Genomic DNA, 25,313 nt, shown 5'->3' with positions numbered 1-25,313 from the left:
AAAGGGTTACATAGAAAGTCATGTGATACATTCAAGAGAACAAAGACTGCAAGTTTAAATATAGATGATCAGATCATTTATAAATGATTGAATATTCAAATTCTGACTTCCCTGATTTCTTTGACTCGAGAAAATAGACATCAGGATATGTCTTTTTATTAGCTAGAGGGTCTATTTCTTAGAGAAGTGAAAACTAATCTTTGGTTACTACTTGTACCACTAAAATAGAGTTTGTATTATATTTTGAAGTGACATCACAAGTTATAAGATTAATTTTTATTTTTTTGACATAATTTTCTAGCCACTGAGGATTTATTGCGATAATTTGCAATGTTTCTGGCCAAAGCAAAAGTCACAATAAACACATCAACATTAAGTATCAAGCTATTCCATAACATGTGAAAAAAAAATGGTTCTTGAACACATCATCATAGATTGATGTTTATTTATCTGTTGATAGAATATTTACCACCTATTTTTTATAAGAAACATATTGAGCATACGGGACTCAATTTTATTATGTAGTTTTATTTGATTAAGATATCCTTTATGTTTGTAGCATATTTTGTCAATTTAAAAGACTCAATTAATTTCATATTTGTTTTTTCTTGTTTAGTTGTATTCATAAAGTGTAGAGAATGACAATATCTATTTGGATTTTATTTGTGACCATGAATGAACATTTGAATGTTCATCCATAAATATACATACAACATCTGATTTTCACTAAAAAAAAAATATATGCTTAAAATAATTTATTGCCACCATTTATGCAATTTAAACTCTTTTATTTTAGGTACATGGTTATTGTATTCATGGAGATTTTCTTGAGAATGTATTAATATTAAATTGAAACATATTAAGTGTTAAATAAGCCACACACGGGTGTATCTATCTTTTAATTTTTAAGTAAAATTTAATTTTGTAACCCATTATTCATTAATATTTAAATAATAATTTTTTCCACATTAATAATTTTTTCATGAAAGGTTGTATGTTTTGGATATGTTAAGTACCCATTAGTTTTATATATATATATATATATATATATATATATATATATATATAGAAAAGAAGAATTAATAAGAAGAAAAATATATTTTCATAGAAAAAATAAAATGCGTCTCTAGTCTACCACTGAAAACATGTGAATTTTGTGAAGGACAAGGGATCTATTGACAGATAGAACCTGTCTGCTTTCTTGCTGCACCAAAAAGCTTCAAAAGGACAAGAAAAAGGGTGGGGGGAAAATGGCCGTCAAGCAGAAAGCAGCCTGAAAGGTCCAAGAAGTCGTAAGCTTCCCTGTCAATGTTATCATCATTGTCCCCACATGAATAATATGAGCTCGACGAGGACATATATCTAATCCTCTTCCCTGTAGGTAGATAATGAGGTCTAGCCAGTAACTAAATTAACCTCAGCACAAACATCATCTTTAATTAAACTAATAAAGATGAGGATTAATTAAGTGAATATTCATTATTGATGGCCATAGGTGACATGTATGCTCAGCTGTAATCACAGCCGTGGAAAGACTGCGCGCACAGCGATTCCATTTGATTCATCAAATCAAGAGGGTCAATCGTGCTCATCCATGCATGAAAGTGAATGATAAAAGAGACATGTAATTTGAAGAGAGGCAACTTGCTGGATAGGCGGCCGGCCTGGCTTTTGTTTTTCTAAACATGATAAGCAAGCTTTACAGAAGATATTTACTTGTGCTTATTCATGGATATATGTCTGTGTATGTATTGACCATTTTTTAATGTTTATGGGACGTAGGTTGTGCGACTTTTAGTGATAAGCAATTATGGATATAGCAGCCGTGCATGACTTGAATTCGAGCTGCTTTTCAATTCCATTGATGTCTCTTTCCGGCAAGGAAAAAAGGGTGGTGGAAAGGGATAGAGAAGGCGGATTCAAAGCCTGGCCTACCACTTTGCAGCTCTTCTGGGCTCCAAAGTAGACTCCATTAATGTCATATTCCACGTCTTCTCTAAGCAATGACATAATTGACAGTTTTGTTTTCTTCGCATCGATCCTCGCAGTTTCTTTAAAATGACATGTTCTAGCTATTTATTAGTAAATAAATAAATAAATAGTCGGTTTCTTTCAAGCTGCATAAATGGTGGGTGCTCTGTGTCTAGAGATAGCTAGCTGGAATCTTTTGGGTTTATTGGCTGCAAGTGCGTCTTAATTTTGTTATGTATAAGATATTGATTAATTAATTAGCTTGTACTTTATCATTTCTGAATTATTATATTATATATTCTGAGAAGTGGGTTGTTGATTAAATAAATTGTTTTTTTAAGTATTGTGTTAAAATAATATATTTTTTTATTTTTTAAAAATTATTTTTAATATCAACACATTAAAATGATTTCAAAACACTAAAAAATAAATTAATTTATAATAAATATAAAAATTTTAAATTTTTTTAAAAGAAGTTACTACGTCTTTTAACTTTTTAAATTTTAAAACTAATATTCTTTAAAAACATTAAATTACTTTCAATATATGCATGAAAAACTATACTTGATGTCGTTGAAAAAGCATACTATATTTCTTGTATGTCCCTTCAACAATTGGACTAAAGGAACGACTCAATCTGTACATGTAATTATAGCGGTCGTGATAATCTCAAGCAGCTGAGAAAACGGAGAAAGAAGAGCTTTTTCTTTCATTTTTTGAACAGAAAGTGATGGTTATCATTTCTCACACGAATGCCGTCCTCTGTTTCAAGGAAAAACAGGCGGTGTTAACGTGGCGGCAGCCAGTGGCAGCAGCCAGTGGCGGTTAGGTTATGGACCAGACAGACCTGTTTGAATTAATTCGTAAATCCTTGACATTTCCGGGATGTCATGCTCGCTGAATTGTCAAGGTACTGCCTTCCTCTTTACGCTTGTATGGATGGATTCCATAGCAAGAAAATATGAATTTGCACGTTAATTCAATACTAAGTTCTCTTTTTTTTCACATAGATTTGGAAGATACATCTTCTATATTCCGTATTAAATTTAGTGCATAAGAATTAATAAATAAATAAATAATGATGTTTTTCTTCTTACGTACGCGGTGGTTCCTTGTGTTTGCAGGGAAACAAAACAGACTTTCTGTTCCATTTTTCCTAGATCCAGGGGTGCATGCGTGTCGGGCACTGGATCGAGGTTTCTTGCATGCTACTAACTACAGCGGAGGCATACATATCTGTGCTTAGCGTGTAAATCTTAAGTAACGTACAAAATTGAGAAAAAATTGTTAGTTTAATATTAGCAGGTAATTGCTTGGATAGATATGGTGTTATTATATTTATGTAAATATATATATTAATTATTAATAAAAGATTAATTTATTTTTAATATTTATATAATATTAGATTAATAAATTTAGAGTTAAGATAAAATCCATGTAACAAAAATATTTTGCAAAAAAAAAATTATAAAGTTGTTATAATTATGAGATTCCTATTGCATCAAAGTATTTTCTCAAATGTAACTGGTCGATGCTCTCTTAAAAACTGGACATTCATTAAAGTTGTAGAGATTGATACATATTATGTTCTTTCTTTTATGAAAGAAAACAGTTGCTCTCAAAAGCTGAGGTATAAGAGATATCTAGAACTAATATGTAGGTGTTTGTTATAAGACATATACATTGAACTGACTCACATGAGAATTTTATATGGAGAGATCACCTATGTTTATAGAAAGACTCATGTGATGGTTGTGTAAGTGATTCTTAGATTTGAGATCACTAAATCATCTTATATAGAAAATGTTATGCTTTGATCATGTTAGATGTTATTTTAATCGAGGTAACGAAGGGGCAAACATTAGGTGTAGCATGAACTACATGAAGGTACTTGAATGATCAAGAGAGGATTCATCACCCAAGGTGAATTAGAAAAAATGTTTCATCTATTCTCAAATAGTATTGACTGATAAATCCTTGGTTAAGGTGGAATGAGATTTGAAAAGAGTTTCAAATCTTATTCAAATGTTTGATGACTATTATATGAAAACAAACATAATTTAACATGACAAATATACTTCATGCTTTAATGTTAAATCAGAACATTATTAATGAAATGATATTAATTACATTAAGAAATCAATCACTGAAAGGTTAAGTTAAACCACTAATGACTTTTCTAATATTATGGGGATCATGACACGTTGTTTGACGATGATCTTCAAATATAAATTAATCAATTATTGAGTTAATAATAAAATAAATTGTTTAATTTATTTAATTATAATTATAATTTATATTTGAACCAACATATTAGGAACCTAATGGGTCACACATATTAAGAACCATTAGTCAAAAATTAAACTAGAATGATTTAATTAAGTGTGACTTGATTAAAATATATTTTAGAAATTAAGGACAAGAATATAATTAATATAGGAGTTATATTTCTAGATTTATAAAAATCAAGTAAGGACTTGATTGATTAAATTTCTAAAATTATCCTTAAATAATATATGGATATTATTTAAGGGGCAAATATATATTTTGTCATTTATAGGGTTTTTAAGATTCCCTATAAATATAAAGCTAAGCATGTTATTTTGTAGGTATAGGAGGAGTGGTTGTCTGTTAGACAGAAAAAATACTAAAATACAATAAGGGATTTAAGAGATTTCTTATAGGTGGTTCGTATAGATTACTGTTGGAGGCCGGACAATTGGACGGCTTGTAGTTTGTGACAATTCAACCTTTAAGAAATTATTCAAAGCTAAAGAAGATCAAATCTTCAGGTAATAAATTCCTCAACAACTCTAGATCTATTTAAAAGAATCCTAAAAACTCCCAAATAATTTTGCTCCATAGTTTTCATTACGTGTATGATGTTCGAAAACCCAACAAAGTTATCATCATGAATTATAAGCTCTCCTTTTTGGAATTAAATTATAAGTGGTGTTTTTGTTATTACTCGAAGAGATGCTTCAAAGGCACCTAATAATCATTTAACTAAGGTAATGCTTGAGAATGTGGTAACAGTTGTTTTTTAAAGTAATTTCTGCTCGGAAATACAGGAAAATAATGTTTTTTTTTAACATCTGCACAACAAAACAATCTAAAAACACCAAAAACAATTAATTTCAAGCAAACAAAAATTTCCAAAAAAATCATGAAACATAGTTTCAATCACAAAAACAAATAGCCCCTAAATAATGCACAGGTGAGGGATCACAATGGGTCCAAAATTGGATATATCCATCCCATACCCAGTTGTTTTTCACTAATATTTATTTTAGCCTTTTCAATCTTGGGAAAAGCTATTTAGTCCTTTTATTAATATTCATTGCCTAAACAAAGTGCTCGATTATCTTTGTTTATGAGATTATCTTTGTTTTATGATCCAAGTAGCGAGTTTACTAGTTAACCTCAGTTAACTCAAGTCATTTTCTTTTGTTTCCTTTTCTTTAATTGATTTTTTTTCAAACTCATTCTTCAGCATTAAGTTGACTGGAAATTAGACTTCATAATTTGTTTTTATTTGTTTTCTATGAGATTATCCTGATCTCATATCCCATATCATAGATTTAGCAAGTTAACCCGATCGATTTGGGTCATTTTTTAGTCATTCTTTTAATTGATTTTTTTTCAATTACATCCTTTAACATGGATTTGATTAGAAATTAAGCTTCATAATTTATTTTAATTTATTTTCTATGCGTCATAGTCTCATGACTCGAGTCGTATATTTGGTAAGTTGAGCTGAATCAATCTAATATATTACCGTCTCAATATTTTATTTTATTTTTTAAAAAAAGGACATCTTGAATTTTTTTTTTAAAAGGCAATCTACAATTGTACTGGTCGTTTTTGTTATTTTTGGATCCGTCAAGTTCACCAGGTCATATTATACCAATCCACATGGTTTTTTTTTAAAAAAAAAACATTCTACTAAAAAGACATGATAAAAACACCTAGATATTTTTTTTAATATATATATATATATATATATATATAAAACATTTAATCGTACTCACAACATGTGCTGAGGATTTAGTATATTATCCAAATCTATTGGATTCTTAATCCTTACTACCTTATCATATGATGCAAAATTTGATTTGATTTTAGAGAGGCAAACTAAAGAGAAGTTTTTTTATTTTTAGTCCTAAACTAAATTGGTGGCCTTCATTATGTCGCGGGCTAAATTAAATTTTTCCCAACATACAAAAGAATGTTTAGGTGATGTTAGTGTTTTTAAATAAGAAATAAAAGTTTGAGACTCGGGTCATTGACTTGACTGAATTCAATAAGCTCGGTTAATTTGATAATATGATTAAACAAAAAAGACAATTACAGTAAATAAACTGAACTAAACAAAAAAATGACAATGATCAACTCAAAAAATAAACGCTTATCGATACCACGAAAATATATCCTTCTGATATTCTTAAAAGATCTCTATGATCTTATTTGATAACAAAGAAAAAATTAAATGAGAACGTAATAATCCCATAAAATAAAATAAAATTTTAAGCTCAATTCGTAGCACAACAAATGTTAAAGGATAAAAATTTAAAAAGAAAACCAAATTAAGAAAAGTACAAAAAAACTATACTCGAGTCCACCCGAGTCAGCTTGCCAAATTCATAACTTGTCCGTGAGACCATGATAACCTTGTAGAAAGAAAATTGAATAAAATTATGAAGTTCAATTCTCAAACAACCCAATATTAAAGGACAAAACTAAAAAATATATTATTTTTAAAAAAACAATAATAAAAAAGACTTATGGCAACTCGTGTTAACTTGCCTAGATTGTAGTTGAGGACATGATATCGAGATAACTCCATATAAAGAAAAGTGAAAACAAAAATCATAAAGCTCAATTTCAAACCATCCCAACATTGAAAACAAACCAATGTGAAAAAATGACCTCAAAAAATATCAAAATCAACTTGGACTAATCCTCGAAACTCGTAACCCGAGTCATGACCCCGAGACTAACCCTATAAAAGGCAAACCTAAAAAAAATATTCACGAAGCCAAATTCCTAATCAATCAAACATTAAGGGGTGGAATTGAAGGGAAAAAAAGATTCAATGGAAAAAAGGAACCAAAAACAAATAGCAATCAAAAGAATGATGACCAAATTTGACATAAAAATAAACTTAAATCGCATGTTGAAAGATTAAATTGAAAAAACAATTAATTTAAAAAATAGCAATCAAAAGAATGAGAGTCGCATCTAATATAAAAATTAAATAACTTCAAATTCTAAGGAATTAAATTGAAAAACAAAATCATTTTAAAAAATTACTCAAAACAAAATAAATAGCAATCTAAAGAACGAGAACCAAATTTAATACAAAAATAGAATAGTATGACACCTTTCAATTTTGATAGACCAAAGTGAATCTCAATAAAAGAGAAAATAGAGGGAGAAGAAAAAAAAGGTCATTATAGCCCAATCGTCACATCGCCGCTAACACATATTATACCACTAAGAAGTGGAAGGCAAGCCATATCCACTGCCACCTCAGAAACCAGTGTTTGGCCATTGTGTGATGTCTAAAAATAAAAGTTAAGGGATGAAAAAAAAAACTGAACATGAATTTTTTCTTGACCGTGCAAATCAATTCTTGATGTTAACAAAAAAAAAAGGATTGGACATTTTTTTAAGCTTCAAATTCGGTCCCTAAGCTCTAATTATTTTAAATCAATTAAATTAAATTTTATTTCGGTAAACCAAGAATTAACCGAGTGACAAAATAATTTTTTAGCACCTTGAGATCCTATACACATGCATGAAAAATAAATCACATAAACAAATTACAAACCAAAACGATTTTAAAAGACCAAATCAAAAGACAAAGAAATTGAGAGACAAAAGTGTTAAAAAACCTAAAAACTACAAAAAAAAAGAGAGAGAGCACAATTCATTTCCCTCACTACCCATGGTAAAAGAATGAGGAGGCTTAGTTTTTTTATATAATTTATAGAATTTGTAAAATAAACCATTATTTTATAAAAATTATATATTTTTCTTGAGTTTTTTTTTCAAAATAGCACAGTAAAAATAAAGAAAAGGAAATTAATACAGTTTAAAACTTATTTTAAAAAATAATATAATTCAGTGAATAAACCAGTAGAAGCAAATTTAAAAACCATTTTAAATTTTATATATTCAAATTCAAAAATAAATCAAACTCTATTTAAATATTCAAATAGAATTTGGTTTATTTTGAAATTGAAAGAGATTAGATTTATTTTTTAAAAAAAAAAAAAACTCTATTTTGTCTCCAATATTTTTTTCTATGATATCCATTTTACATAACTTGGAGAACGTAGAACTCAAACTACAAAATTAATTGCAATTAGAATGAAGTGAAACTCACAGCTGGAAAGGTTGAGAAAATTGAATTTAAGTTTAAACAGATTTGATGATAATTTTAACCTTGAAAAAAGGGAGTCTTGTTTGTTTTTCACACTTCATCAATGGATACGCAATTTCAATTTTAAAGGCTGTCAACATTCAATTTCATATGGATTCTCTTGGCCACTAATTTGAAATTAAGTGTGATGCATGATCACATCAAGCTGTGGAGAACATTGACTAAATTAACATCAGCCTTCTGTTTGTTTGTCTTCTCATGCCTTGTATTAAATTTCCCAACCTACCAAGAACATTGACAGGATATAGACATGGTACAGTCCCCACGTTGAACTACTATCCCACTTTCTGTCGCGACATCAACCTGCTTTGAGCTCATGTCGTGGATTCTGTTTTGATAGGTATTTTTTGTTTTTTTAATTGAAATGAAAACAATAATAATAATTTTTATTTTTATTATTGTTATTGAAAATAGTAATGAAAAATAGTTTTTTATACTTGGATGGTTTAATTGTTAAATTGAACCAGGTTCAATTTGATTCCATGGTTTTTCAAGACCGGAACGGAACATGTGAAATGAAACCGGAACATTCTGACCGAAATGTAGCTGAAAAATCCGGAACGGACCGAGATTTAAAATGAGATGAAAATTATTCTGTTTTGTTCTGTTTTTTAAATTTATATGAAATGTTTCGATCATTCCAGACGAAACAGAATAGAATTGACAACCTTGCTTTAAACTAATATATATAATCTTCCACTGCATGGATTAGGTAGTGAAGATCTTAATTGTGCTTGAAATTGTGTGTGTGTGTGTGTGAGAGAGAGAGAGAGAGAGAGTATTTTTTGTTATATATCTTTATGAATAGAAAAAAATTTAAAAACAAAATGTATTTGGTAAACATGTTAAACTAAAAAAACTTAGATTTGATAATCAGTCAAGTCCAAAATAACATGTCAAACATATCAGATTCAAAGAACTTGAGTCTAGCAGTCAATCAATTCCAAAGTAGCATGGGTCTGGCACACATGCTAAACTCATAAAACTTAGGTTTGTCAATCAACCAAACCCACGATAGTATGGGTTTGACAAATATGTTAGACCCAAAATACTTGGGTTTGACAGTCAGACAAGTTCAAGATAGCGTGGTCTAGCAAATATGTCAAACCCAAAGCATTTGGATTCAAACATTACTAAGTTTTAAGGCTATATGTTTGATCCTAGATGATCCCCTAAATTAAAAGTATTGTAGGTGTCGCACGTGTGCGGCGTCGCGGCGAAAACATCCATGCTTAAAATTATATCTTATCTATTTATCTGGCAAATATGGAGAGACAAGGAATTCTTGTCTTTTATCTGTGGAAAAATAGAATGGGAGTCGCCACCTAGTATTTTGGTCACTAGGAACCCCAACTGGTCTCAGAGATCAGATATGGGGACTAGTTGCGTAAAGAGAAGGTATTAGCATCCCAAATACGCCCTACCTAAGGTAGGCTGTATTGTTTTATTGTCTGATAAAATCTAAGGTCTTGTCGTGTTTTCTAGTTATTGGTCCGTCTGTGGTTTAAGAAAAGTTCTTCTCGGTAAGGAGATCCTTATTTTATTGGGAAAAATCTAACCATTCTAACTTCAACAAAAGAATTTAATATACGGAATACGTCTTAAGTATAAGGTCGTAACCCTAGATATTAAAAGAAAACAAAATATTTTTTTTGGAATTTTTAAAATATTGGCCCCATTCTCACGACTTTAATAAACTGATTATTAAAGTCAAAATGCATGCTAATACATATTTTTAAAATTTTTGTTGTTGTATGAAAATACAATATGATGATTTTTTTTTTAATTTTTGAGATACTTGGCCGTATGTATGAAAACAAAACATTTTATTTTTTTTGTTTTGACAAAAACCAGGTATCTTAATATCGGATTTGTATCTCTATAGTATAAAAATACAAACCAATATTGATCAAAATGCAATAAAAAATACGTGGGGAAATCATAAATTTTCTTAAAAAAAATTTTGAAATTTTTTTCACCTGTTTTGGGCTGGGTCGGCACTGCCTGGCCCAGTAAACAAAAAAAACAGCGGAGAACTCTCCATTGTTCACATGCAACGTGAACAGTGCAGCAACCCGGGCGAGGAAGAAGTAGAAGAAGAGAAGTGGAGGCTTACTTGGCGGTCGTCCGTTCTTGCGGGAGCTGGAGCTGCCGGTTCTATGCTGTTGGACGATAGTTCTATTTATGTGTTCCTTCTTTTACCCACTTCTGTCTCTTGTTTCTCCTTTTCTTCTTCTGTTTCTAATGGTGGTTGTGTCATTGTTGATGGTGGCGCTGGTGGCTGCAGACGATGGCGGGCATTGTTTGCTCATGTTCTTCCTGTCTGTGCAGAGGCGCAGGCTTCTTCTTCTTCTTCATAGGTGTTGCAGCAGGGGAAGGAAGATGGTGAGAGGCTGACGATGGCGTTGCTCCAAACAGCGAAGAGAGAGAGAGAGAGAGAGAGAGAGAGAGAGAGACCAGAGAGATTAAGGTTATTGTTATTCCCTTCTCTTTTATGTTCTTGTTTTTTTGTTCCTTTCCATCTCCCTCATATCAAACTCTTTCCCCGTCTACTCTATTTCTCGTTTTTTTTCTCTTTATGTCGTCTTCTTCGTTCTCTCCTCCCTATCCTCTCCTCTCTCCTGTTCTGCTCTCTTCTTTTTCTTTCTGTCTTTTTTTATTTTCTCTGTATTTCGTTCGTCTCCCTTTCTCGGTTTTCTTTCCTCTCTTCACTGTACTCTCTTTGTTTTCCCTCTTGTTTTTTCTCCTCCTCTTACCCCTCTATTTCTCCTGCTTTTATAGGCTAGAGACCTTGTGCTGGTAATGGCCAGCTTGATAACGTTTACAGAGGGATGACAATCGTGACATATGCCCCATAATTAAAATGAATTGGCGTTGTTGCTGCTGTAATGTCTCACAGCCGGCTGTATGGAATTGTTACTGATGAAGAAGGCAGTGAACAGCCAGCTGCATGAAACCGTTGCTGATGAAGAAAGTAGTGAACAGTCTTCAGTGAAACGACACTGTTTTGCCATTTTAAATGATATTTCTGATTTGGTCCTTGGATGTTTTTACAATCTTGTAATCAAACCCCTGGATAAATTATAATTGAATCCCTTGATTCTAGCACCTTTTTTGGTTTGATCCTTGGTTTTGGATTGTTTCAATTAAGTCTATAATTGGCCATCAAACTTCAATAATTATGCAATTAAACCCCTGATTTGACCAAATTAACTCTTCAAAATTATAATTAGACCCCAGAACTTTAGTTTCATCCAATAAAAGCCAAATTGCTTAAAAATCAATTTTACTTGTAATCAAACACTCCATAAATTCAATTAAACCTTAGATAAGATTTAATTAAGTCCATAAACATCTGATTTTGGACTTTTCTTCCTCAAATTGAATTTTCCTTGTCAACAGGGCTCTCATCAGGCAAAAATATACTGTCAAATTTCAACTTTTTGCATTTTTGTACCCCCTTAACCAATTTTGGCCTTTTTTCGGCATTCCACCATCCTTTTCTCGCTTCTATTATTTTTTGGATTTCTTCCAAATATTTTTTCTTTTGATATATATTTTTTTGTATTTTCATTTTTTTTTGTTGGAACCCAAAAATGGGTAACAACAATAGACATTATAAAATATCATGTCTCTTCATCTAGAATAGTTATACGAGTCATTCATATCCGATGTAATGATTTTTCTATACTCAGAGGTGTACAAAAGATCTCTTAAAGGATCTATCATACTTATTATCTCATTAATGATATGTAAGGAATATTTGTCCTCCATTAATATCACCAAAAACAGAGAACTTTTTGGTCCTTTCCTTCTCTAAAAACAACAAGGTTTAAGGAGTATAAATACATCATAAACCATCAAGGTAAAAGTTCATAACTTTTTATATCTTAAGATAAACTTATATAGATTTCAGAGTATTAATTATCTTAAAACTCAAGAACTGAATTTAAGACTCTTTTAAGTCATTTATTATTTTTTTTATAAAGATATTGACTTTATCATGAAAGAGTCTTTAAATCCTCTTGATTAGGACTGTTTTCACATGTACTTGAGCTTTTAATAAAATTATGTAATCTAAAAAGAAAAAAATTCAATTATAAATATATTGATTAACTATCATTCTAATATTGTCAGTGTTTTTAAATATTCATACATAAAATTTAAAAAGGTGTGAGAATTTATAGTTTTTTCTAAAAAAATATTAGTTAATTTCTTTAACTAGAAAAATGTTAAGCGAGACTAATATACTCAACCAATTTCTTAATGAATGTAATAATAGTTATTTTTAAAGTGTTTTTTATTTGAAAATATATTAAAATAATATTTTTTAAAAAAATTATTTTTAACATCAAGAAATTAAAATAATTTAAAAATAAAATACTTTTAAATAATAAAAATAAAATATCCTTAAAATTGTCTTTTCAATCCATCAATACTTCAAATATTTTCGTTAGTGATTGATGTGTTTAACGTGTAGTGCTAAAAAAGTTAAGCTTTAGCATTGCTCACGCTTGGTGTAAACAGACAGAGCTGTATTTTAATTTACTCTCATTGCCACGGATCAACACGTTGTGAATGTTTAGAAATGTAATGGTGGGTATTTTTTATTTTAAAATGTATTAAAATAATATTTTTTTTATTTTTTTACAAATTATTTTTGACATAAACATATTAAAATAATTTAAAAATATAAAAAATATACTAATTTTAAAAAAAAAAATTCAATATTTTTAAAAACACATTACCGAACACTGTGGATGCGGTTCAAATTCAGAGTGTCGGCCTCCTGGACCGTCACCAAGGCATCTTCGTAGCATTTATATTAATTATAGTTAATCTAATATTAATTATAGTTAATTAGATGAAGTTGATCAATATCCCAGCTGGATGCACTATAAATCCCATCACAGTTGGACTCCACCAGTACGACTGATGGCCGAAAGCTAAACAACTTTCACCACTGCACTGCAGCGGTGCTGGCAGGTGCTCAGACTCCAAAATAGTAACCAATAAAAATCCTCAAATTAAAATTCATTTTGTTCGCTGAAGTAATTTTTTAAAAAGTAGGTTATGGGAAGTTAAATTATTTTTAGATATTTAATAGTATAATAAAAAATAAATTGAAAAATATTTTATAGTGTTTGGTTATGTCATGAAAAATAAACTAGAAAATAATTTATTAATGTTTTATTCTTTTCAAGTTTATTAAAATAATGAGTAACAAATATTACAAATTAAAAAGTTAAATGAAAATAAAATAAAAAAATATAATTTCATAAGTTATCTCAAATAAAATAAATAATAATCAAAATAATAGAAATCAAATCTAAAAAATAAAAAAAATTAAAAGATGAAGAAATTAAAATAATAATAATTAACATTTCATAAATTATTTCAAATAAAATAAGTAACAATCCAAAGAACAAAGATCAAATTTGATAGATAAAAAAATTTAATTAAAAAATGATAAGGGAGGACCAAAGTTAATAGAAAAATTAAATTATAAGGGATGAAATTAAAAAATAAATATTCAAAACAAAATATATACAACAATCAAAAATTTGAAGATTAAATTTGATATAATCAGCAAATAATATGATATTTCTAAATTTTTCATAACTTCCGAAAAATATTTTCCTCTCAAAATAAAAAAAGAAAATTTCGTGAAAACCAAATCAAATTTTTTGTTGACCAACTTTTTTAACAGCAAAAATAAAAAAAATAAAAAAATTAACTTTTTAAAAATAATATTTTAAAAAACAGACACACGGTAAAAAAAAAAAAAAACTGAATCAGACTAATAAATATATAGAGCATAATGGGAGCTGCAGAGATGAATCTAATATGTTGTCTGCCTGAAACAACATGCATGGTAGCCAGCAGAGAGAAGAATGTCCACATGCTCTGTACCAAATTATTCTCTTACGGATCAACTGGATCCAAGTCCCGATATTTCTCAGAAAAATTCAAGAAACTCTCAAGATCATCTTCTCAACTAGGAGCAAAACATGGCGTTACACTCGTACGATTCGATCCGAAGAACTAAGAAGGCAATACCACCAGCACTGGAATTTCTGGATCGCATGTAATTCGTGGTGATCTCTGTTCTTTCAACAAACACACAAGACACTCCCCCAGATGGAAACAACACTAGCTAGCTAGCTAGCTAGCTAGCTAAAAACAGCACATCATGAATGATTAATGATTGAAAATTGCGTTCAGTACTGTACTATTTTTTTATAACGCATGATTACCGACTGATAAACATGCATGAGCATGTAATTTGTCATCAAATTGCATGCATTTTAAGCAGCAATATAGCTAGGGGCCTCCTCCTCTCGGAGGGGTCGGTCACAACCACAGAGAGAGATTCGCTTGTCGACTCCTAGTAGCCTGGAACCATCTTACTGACTAGGCATTTTCCTGGGAGGGTTTTGCTTAAAGAGATGGAAAAGGAGATCAAAACCAAGGCCATCACGCAGAAAATGCATGTTTCAAACATGTCCTAATCAAAGACAGCTAATGCTTAACAGCATCGCCTGTCCCTAATTACGTGAATGAGACAATATTATATTAGTCATCGATGATTCATCATATATAGCCGATGCTAATGAACTCTGCATGACTGTGTTCAACGTTCTCACGCTACTTCCCTTTTTTCCCTTGGCAATAAAGATATTTTTAAACAATCTGGATCAAGGGAGTTAGTGTTTGGATGCTCTTTTTTGAAAGTTTTTTTTAATGTATTTATGTTAAAAATTAAAAAGAAATTTTAAAAAATTATTTTAATATATTTAAAATAAAAAAATAACTTTAAAAAATATCATATTGTTTAGGTCAGCTTACGTGTATTTTAACTGATTTCATGAATCTTGAAATTAACAATGATGTAAACCTTTACTGATCTTAAACAATTTGCATCAAGGAAGTAGTGTTTGGATGCTCTTTTGAAAGTTTTTTTTTTAATATATTGATGTTAAAAATTAAAAAGAATTTTGAAAAAAAAATATTTTAATATATTTAAAATAAAAAATAACTTTAAAAAACATCATATTATTAATGAATATGTAAGTTTTTAAATTCTTAATTATTAAAAAACAATCTCTGACTAGATGAGCAACTTGTTGTCGATTTCCTCATTTTCATATACAGTTGGAGTAGTTTTCCTTAACTTTATCCATGTAATCTCAGCCGTTAGTTGCTTCATGCCATCCTCTATATATAGAGTGCATGCACCATCTTCTCCTTCACACACTTCGAGTTCATCAAAAAATCCCTCCCTTCCTCCCTCCTCTCTAATCAAAGCCAGCCTTCCTTATGATTATCGAGTTCCTTTCTCCTTAACTCAATTCATATATATATCTCCTCTCTGCAGCTCTAATTAATTATTGCGCGCCTTGCATTTCTGAAAAAAATATATACATAGTGATCGATCAGAGTTAAGGCAGCTCTAACATGGCCTGCTTAAATATTTGCAAAGAGGTTGGTGAAGCTTATTGTAATTTCTCTGCATTGCTTGCAACCTCTCTCCTTGTGTTATGTTTTTCATGGCTAGGTGTAGGTGTAAATGAATTCATGCTCTTCCAGCGGGCAGCTTAGGAATTACTGGCAATTTTCTGATTCTGGTATATACTTTAATTAAAGACTAATTAAAATCAATCTAGTAATTAAAAAACAAATTCGCTATATTGAAATTAATTTATCGGCTTCATTTTGATTTCTGAATATAATTAATTCTTAATGTAATTAAATATTAATCAACATCAGCTGGCCCATATATAATAGTACTGTGCATGCATGTTAAAACCTGCAGGAAGGAAGCGTGAAGGGAAAGCTCGTGAAGAAGGAGCAGGAGGTTTGCACTAGGGATGGAAGCGTTGATCGACATGGCGATCCTGCAATCCGGGGGAGGACTGGGACTTGGTTCGCTGGAATCCTCATATTAGGTATGGAGCTACCGATTAATCAACAGCTGATCAATATTTATCTCCTCTTCTAATCACTAGCTTGTTCAAGCAATTAAGAAACAATTAGATAATCAAGCTTCATTAATGAATTAATTATGCATGCATATGCAGTGAATCAAGGGCTGGCGACGTTGGCCTTCTTTGGGGTAGGAGTGAACTTGGTTCTGTTTTTGACAAGAGTGTTGGGTCAAGACAATGCCGACGCTGCAAACAACGTCAGCAAATGGACTGGAACTGTTTACATATTCTCTCTTCTCGGCGCCTTCCTCAGCGACTCTTACTGGGGGAGGTACAAGACTTGTGCTATCTTCCAGGCCATCTTCGTCACTGTAAGTAATTAATCCCCACCTCAATTCCATTGATAATGAGTTAACTTGATTCGCTTAATCAGGAGTTATTGTTTTTTCTTTATTATTTCATCTGGAATTAATTTCTATCCCTTGGCATGCAGGGTCTGGTATTGTTGTCACTGTCTTCCTACTTATTCTTACTAAAGCCGAGGGGCTGTGGTGATGAACATTCTCCATGTGGATCCCATTCAACATACCAGATTGTCTTTTTCTACTTCTCCATCTATCTTGTTGCCCTTGGAAATGGAGGCTACCAGCCTAACATTGCTACCTTTGGGGCTGATCAGTTTGATGAAGAGGACCCTAAAGAAGGCCACTCTAAGATAGCTTTCTTTAGCTACTTTTACTTGGCTCTCAACCTTGGTTCTCTCTTTTCGAACACCATATTGGGCTATTTTGAGGACCGGGGCATGTGGGCGTTAGGATTCTGGTCATCTGCTGGCTCTGCTCTTTTGGCACTGGTCTTGTTTCTCATTGGGACTCCCAGGTATAGACACTTCACCCCCAAGGGAAACCCCCTCTCTAGGTGTTGCCAGGTGATGGTTGCTGCAACAAGAAAATGGAAGGTTCAGAGGATACCAAATCAAGATGATGATCAGTTTGAATCGGATGTCCCAAAGGACCGTTCCAAAAATGGGGATAGAAAGATACTACACACCCAAGGATTCAGGTATATTATTTGCTATTCATCAAGAAAATTAATGTTCCCTCATAAATACGCCGTACTCATATAAATTACTAAAATCTTACCAGATTCTTGGATAGAGCTGCAATTATTACATCCAAGGATTATACAGAGAATCGCATTCACGATCCATGGCGTGTCTGCACAGTAACTCAAGTTGAAGAATTTAAATGCATCCTACGACTCCTCCCTATCTGGCTGTGCACGATTCTTTACTCTGTAGTTTTCACTCAAATGGCATCACTCTTCGTCGAACAAGGTGCTGATATGAAAACTACGATTTCGAAATTCCACATTCCTCCAGCAAGCATGTCTAGTTTCGACATACTCAGTGTTGCGGCTTTCATATTCATCTATAGGAGAGTTCTTGATCCCCTTGTTGCCAGAATAAGAAAGGACCCTAAGGGCCTGACAGAGCTTCAGAGGATGGGGATTGGTCTAGTTATCGCAATAATTGCAATGGTTTCGGCAGGGATTGTAGAGCTATTCAGGTTGAAGTACGCAAGAAAAGACTGTCCAAGATGCGAAAGTGCGAGTTCGTTGAGCATACTTTGGCAAATTCCTCAATATGTTCTGATAGGAGCATCTGAGGTGTTCATGTATGTGGGGCAATTGGAATTCTTCAATGGGCAAGCACCTGATGGATTGAAGAGCTTTGGCAGTGCACTTTGCATGACATCAATATCTCTAGGCAACTATGTGAGTAGCTTGCTAGTAACAGTCGTAATGAAGATATCTACCAGAGATGAGATGCCAGGATGGATCCCAGGAAACCTCAACAAGGGTCATCTAGACAGATTTTACTTCCTCTTGGCAGTTTTGACAACCGCAGATCTTGTTGTGTACATTATCTGTGCTAGATGGTACAAGTACATCAAGTTTGAGAGGCAGCAGGAAGCGGATAGTATATTAAGCAATGAAGAGGCAGACCTCAGAGTTTGATCAAATTCGGCCTTGCAGCGGGAATTTAAGAAGGCAGAAGAAATCTATATATATTGTGTCATAAATAAAGTGAAAAGTGGGTGAGGGATTCATGATAGTGAATAGGAGGGTTTAATTTTCAGCGATGAGACTAGACAAGGGCATTATATTTTTCACTTTGTCCAGGTTGAGCTCGAGAAATTGTGGAACTACTAGCCAGTACCAGCCTGTAAGGCTTAAAATCTGATTTCAGAGTCTAAGAGGAAGAAGAGGAAGAAAAAGGGCTAGCTGGTGTAAATTTCCATCCCAGCAAGCAGTGATATAATCCCTTTGTAAAACCTTCTCAGTGGCATTTTGTAATTTGCGTTCTTTTATCAGTTTTTTCAAATCCTTAAATTATATATATATATATATATATATACAGACACCGTGTGTTCTTCTGACATTCAAGAGAATAAACGTGTTCTTTCGTTCCATGTCGGTCTCGCAAAACGACATCGATCACTACTAGTCCATAAATTAAATAGCAGGAAGAGTGTCGTGCTTGCGTAGCAAATTAAAGCGTAATAAACTACAAAACTGCCTAACTTCTTAGCTGTAACGTACAATGCAAATTGCAAGTCGCTCCAACTCCAAGTATATTGACAAGACACCCTTTGATTTCCACATAGGCATTCCTTCTCTAGTTCATGGAAACTAGCTGGTTATTTATTCTTTATATATGAGAAAAATAAGAACTTTTATGCTAAACCATCTAATCCATGAATAATTTTTTGACGTGTGAAAGTTTAAGACTAATTGAGTTGTAATTCATCGACCAATTGTACCTAATTTTCAACAAACACTACCATTACAACAAAATAAAATATACACCAAACTTTATTACCTATAATCTAAAGCATTTGGGGAAACTATTGTAATAATAGTGTTTTTCCCCCACATGTTTTGGTACATTTGTCTTTGTTTATTTTTATGTTTTTTTTATTTTTTTAATATTATATTTTTTTTATTGGATTATCTCATTCTCAAGACATGGATCACAGGTTTGGCGGGTTAATCTAATTGGTTGAGGTTTTATTCCTCCTTATTTAACGTTGTTTTTTTAACTTTATCATTTAATATTGGTTTAATTAAGAATTAGGCTTCATCTTTTGTTTCATTTGCTTTCTATTAGGTTAATCAAGTCTCATGTCCTAGGAATAGTGCTTAACGGGTTAATCTCGAGTTTACTCGGGTCGTTTTTGTGTAATGGAATTTCTTTTCAATTTTATCATTCAATATTAGGTCGGTTAGAAATTGAGCTTTCATAATCTGTTTTGAAAAGGGCTAGCCTCCGATGAGGACAATGCTGATGTGGATGACAGTGAAGGGGTCGCTGGAGACGGGGAAGATCTGTGAGGTCTAGCCGGGTATAAAGGGAAGATGGAGTGAGTTAGTGGCTCTGGTTTTGGAAGACCTTGGCTGAGAGAGGGAGGTTCTAGTGAGGCCAAGACACGGGGGGCTCTGAGAGGGGAAATGTGGGAAGGACTAGGAAGATGAAGGATGAGGGCAGTGTGTGGCTTTTATTGGAGATGTCGAAATGGTAGAAGGGGACAGGCTGGCCTATTAGAAATGGGAAGAAGCGGCGGCTGCTGGAAGAGAAAAGGTGAGATGGCTTGGGGGTGCGACCACTTGTCTTTGGTAGAGATAATTTAGGTTTAGGGTTTTTTGTGGTTGCCTTAAATTTCTCTGTCTTAAAATTGTCCCCTCCTTGTGTGTGTTGTGTACACTAGTATTTATAAGAGAAGTGTGGCTTGGCCACAAACATATTGGTTTCTCAATTTCTTTATTTTTTGTAAATTTTGATTTTTCTATTTTTTGTATTTTCTTTGAAAATAAGCAATATCAATATCGACTTGACGATGAAAATCAATGATTGTAAAAATAACATGTTAAAAGTTGAACGCATTCAAAATACCTTTGAAAATTTAAATTCTTTTGAGACGACATTGAAAATGCTAAAAACGATGCAAATATATCCAAAATGCATTTTTTTTAGTTTTCGTTGTTTTTTGCTATTTTTTATTTTTTTCTAAAAATTTATCAAAAACATAGATAAAAAATTGGGCAACAACAATGTTTATGCTCATTTTTTTTTATTTTGTGATCTTTCTTGCTGGGCTGATATTTTTTCTAGGTTACTAGCATTCACTTTATTACAACTGTTGTTTTGAACAAATGGAATGATTGTTGTTAATGATGATTTTAAATTGTTTATAGATTGCTTTGTGTTTTTTATTCAATGTCAGTTACCTCATAAAAGCATTATGATCATAAACATTTGAAACTATTAACCTTCGTTTCTCTTCCTTACTCATATTAAATCTCCTCCGATCAGCCCTACTAATATGTTGCTTCATCGAATCCATAACATCTTTCAGCTTCTTTGTCTCTGAATAGTCACGACAATAAAAAAATCCAATCCACCTTTTTCACCCACTCCAAATATACCTCGGGATCATTTTTACCTTGAAAGTTAGGAATTTTCTGTTTAATAGTGTCCAAGTCCCCGTCCATATCTTCATAATTTCTCATGCCACATAAATTCACATTCCTCCTAGCCCTATTCGGTCCAGACCTGATTCCTAGCCAACAGATCCAAAATCATAGTCATCTTCACCCGTATCTGTGTTTTCATTAACAAACTTTTCAAAATCAGATCTAACATTCCGTATGACTTTATATACCGTATTTCCTCGGCGATCAACCCCATTATTCTGTTGCTTTATCGAATTCACCTCATCTTTCAGATCCTTGTACGTTCTAGACATGAGCTCAAGTTGTTGGCCTATGACTTACAATTAGAAAGAGACATCAACATTTTGTGTAGTTGATTTGTTGTTTTCGGACATTCTTTGAATCTGTAGAATTTGGTTAGGGGCGTAAAATATATGCTCACACCTCTCGTTTTTCACACACAAATCAAGGCTTTCACTCTAATAAGTTAATTACATCTTTTACCTAACAACTTGCTTTCTTTTAGTTATTTAGGAACTGAAATCAACAAATCAAAGTTAGTAGCCTTCACAACACAATCCAATTATAATTTTCAGACTTAAGAATCAATAAATATACTGAAAACAAAGCAAAACAAAACTATGATTATGATTTCGCGAGTAGCAATGCAAATTCGTACGAAACGAAACCACAAAATAAAACAAAAGCGAATACTAGCGAAAACAATTACTTGACTCCTAAATAACCCAATTATAATAAAAAGAGAAAGATTTGGATGAAAACAAATAGTAAGGATTGTGTTTTGGAACTTGACGCAAATATAACCTATTACATAATTTTTACATAATAGAATTGAAACTCAGATCAAATGATATTGGAATGATCTCAAATTCAATATTTAGTATTTTGATATCAAACAAACAACAAATCTCTATTTATAGGTCGTTCTCTTATGTCTAGGTACCCAAACCCCTTGTATGATCAATTTGCGGTAGAATTGAACCTCGAATTAAAATCTCAAGAAAATGATATCAAAATAAGCCCAAACTTAATATATGGTGCAATATCACCCCCAATAGACAGAATATAAAGTTTTAATTTATTCTAAGGTGGTTTGTGGTTCACTAAGAGTTGTATTTCTACGGAAGAATTGAACTACGAATTAAAACCCCAAGCAAACGATATCAAAATAAGCTCAAATTTAATATATGATGCAATCTCACCCCCAATAGACAGAATATGAATTTTTAATTGATTTTAAGGTGGTTTGCTTATGGCTCACTAAGAGTTGTATTTCTACGGCAGAATTGAACCACGAATTAAAACCTCAAGTTAACGATATTAAAATAAGCCCAAATTTAATATATGGTGCCATCTCACCCCCGTAGATAGAATATGAAGTTTAAATTGATTCTGAGGTAGTTTTCTTATGGTTCACTAAGAGTTGTGTTTTTGCAGCAGAATTGAATCAACCTTCAAATTTCATTTATTCTCTCTTTTGTTTATGCTACTGATATGATTAGAGACAGTAACATGATGAAATATAACTTCTTTTTTCTTAGATGTTGCAGATATAAAGAAAAGAAGATGAACGATGCAAATATTGAAAAACTTAAAGGAACACTAAAAAAACAAAAATAACATAAGGATATGACCTTGTTTCGGAGCCTAGCTTTGATACCAACTTATGCAAACCTCGTGATCATGTGGTCATGCAACCCATAATCAAGATTAAGATCTGATCCTAGAAAGCTAAAATAGGTTTAATAAGAGTGTGACCTAATGGAAACCTACCCCAAGGCACCAACACTATTGGAATAAAGTAGAATGACATCACAAAGCCAGTTAATCTTTGATAGGTTAAATTCAGTTTGTTCAAGAACTAAAAAAATACAAGAATCACTCTCACACATTAAAACTGAAAAATTCAGAAGTGTTATTTATCAATGGTTGCCAAAATTTAGGCTTATAAGTGTTTAAATAATTCTGAAAAATCTACCCTAATGGGCTTCAGTTTTTTACCCATATACAAAAACTAACCCAAAACCTTTACTAGTAACCTAAACTCTGATCCAAATAAGTCTTGGATCTTAGCTGTAAACAAAGTTTTAATTAAGCCCAAACATGAAAGAAAATAATAAAAATAATTAATTTGTCATTAAATACCACCAACCCTCCTTTCCTTATGTAGTTAGGATGAATAAGGAATCCTTATAAGAAAAGGATTCTGGAACATTAATGAATCTTTGCCATACTTAAAATTATGTTGCATTTTATTAAAGATCCTTATGGAACTAGGAAATTCCCAAAACAAGGTCTCACATCCTCGTAGGAAAAGGATCCTTGCCAAATAAGAAGTCCATAAGTCAAAAGAAAGTAAAAAATAAAATTTGTACAGCTTGTTCTGACCAATATTGCAAGTCCTTCCTGAACTCCGATTTACCTGACATTTTACCTCAACATAGAAACATACCTCTAGAATCTTCTGGTAAAGTTTCAGCTTGACCCAATAGTTTAGTTTTGAGTTATGCTCAATAGCGTAAAACTGGATAGAAAAATTTTTTACGTCAAAATCTAAATTTGACCTTACTTGGATTGTATCATTGAACACCGATTTAGACTTGAAATTGCAAATCTGACTTTTGTTAAAACCAGAACTGATTGTAAACAAACAGATGTGTAGGTGATGAAAATGACTTAAACAACAACCAAATATCCCAAACATGATGATAATATACTGGCATGAACGAAATCAACAAAAACAAAATAAGTTTTGAAAGCTAACGCAAAACATACCCATTACAACAAGACAAAACCCAATTCTGAAACCTAAAGAAAACTATATCCAAATGACCTCAAATTTAATTTATTTTGTGATTAGGATCCCAGTAAACAGAATATAAATTTTGAGTTGATTTCGAGTTGATTTGATATATGGACACGAAATAGCCTCTTTAAAACACGAATTTAGAACTTAGGCCCAATGATGTCCAATGACTTGAAACTTGATATTTAGTGCGATTTCACTCTAAATAACAAGAATATCAATTTTGAGTTAATTACAATAAGTTTTGATATGCTACCATGAAACAAATGTGTACAAACCTGTCTTAACCCAAATTACATTTTATGATTGCTTCCTTTTTTTTCTTTTTTCTTTTGTACTCAAAATAGAACGCAATAAACACAAAATAACAAGAATAAACATAAGAAACAAAACAAATACTGACCCAAAACAAAAAAAAATAGACAAAAAGAAACTGATACGAAACAAATAGATAACGAAAATAAGAAGGATATAACCTGATTTCAAAACCTAGCTCTGATACCAACTATTGCAAACCTTGTGATGACGTAGTCACACAACCCACAATCAAGATAAAGATCTGATCTTGGAAAGTCAAAAAAGATTTGATAGGAGTGTGAAACAATGGAAATATGCCCCTAAGACACCAATACTAATGGAATGAAGTAGAATGATATCACGAAGCCAGTTAATCTTTGATAAGTCAGATTTAGTTCGTTCAAGAACTGAAGAATGCAAGAATCACTCTAACATGTTAAAACTAAAAAATCAAGAGTATTATTCATTAATGGCTACCGAAATTTAAGCTTATAAGTGTTTAAATAGTTTTGAAAATTAACCGTAATGGATCTACTCTTATGGGCTTCAGTTTTTGACCCACATACAAAAAAGACCCAAAATCTATACTAGTAAGCCCAAACTCTGATCCAAACAAGCCTTGGATCCTAGCTAAAAACAAAGTTTTAATTAAGCCCAAACATGAAAGAAAATAATAAAAATAACTAATTTGTCATTAAATACCACAATCCCTCATTTCCTTGTGTAGCTATTATGAATAAGGAATCCTTATAAGAAAAGAATTCTGGAACATTAATGAATCTTTGCTACACTAGAAAATTATGTTGCAGCTCATTAAAGATCCTTGTGAAACTAGAAAATTCCCAAAACAAGCTCTTATATCCTTGTAGGAAAGGGATTCATGCTAAATAGGAAGTCCACAAGTCAAAAGAAAGTAAAAAACAAAATTTATACAGCTTGTTCTGACCTATATTGTAAGTCCTTTCCAAACTCCGATTCACCTGAAATTTTACCCCAACATAGAAACATACCTTTGAAATCTTCTAGTAAAGTTTCAGCTTAATCCAACAGTTTAATTTAGAGTTATGTTCAATAATGTAAAATTAAATGGTTAAAAATTTTACATCAAAATCTGAATCTGACCTTACTTGGATCGTATCACAGTATAACAAATCTATCTATATTTATTTTCATACTCTTTATCTACAAATTTGCTCAAAGATTTAAATGTTGTGACATTGCGTAGATAACATAACTATTATAAGCTAAATAAGAGAAAGGCAAAGAAACTAACAATATGTTAGGAAATATAGATTCAACCAAGAAAGACCCAATAAGTGAAGCTTTGAATCCTGTTTGTTTAAAAAGT

At 31.8% G+C, this 25,313-nt stretch overlaps 1 protein-coding gene across 1 annotated transcript; it reads left to right on the top strand.

Moving 5' to 3' along the window:
• The first annotated feature begins 15,674 nt into the window (after nt 1–15,674).
• On the top strand, nt 15,675–18,726 carry LOC133682249 (protein NRT1/ PTR FAMILY 7.2-like). The gene is made up of 5 exons (XM_062105536.1): nt 15,675–15,904; nt 16,236–16,368; nt 16,501–16,718; nt 16,841–17,409; nt 17,493–18,726. Exons 1-5 carry the CDS (start codon nt 15,878–15,880, stop codon nt 18,364–18,366), a joined length of 1,821 nt encoding a protein of 606 aa, XP_061961520.1. The 5' UTR covers nt 15,675–15,877; the 3' UTR covers nt 18,367–18,726.
• Nucleotides 18,727–25,313: the final 6,587 nt, after the last annotated feature.

This window comes from Populus nigra, chromosome 2 (assembly GCF_951802175.1).
Source record: "Populus nigra chromosome 2, ddPopNigr1.1, whole genome shotgun sequence".
In the NCBI taxonomy this organism is placed as follows: Eukaryota; Viridiplantae; Streptophyta; class Magnoliopsida; order Malpighiales; family Salicaceae; genus Populus; species Populus nigra.
The sequence above is the reverse complement of the archived record's forward strand: the minus strand, read 5'-3'. Positions and strand labels throughout refer to the sequence as shown.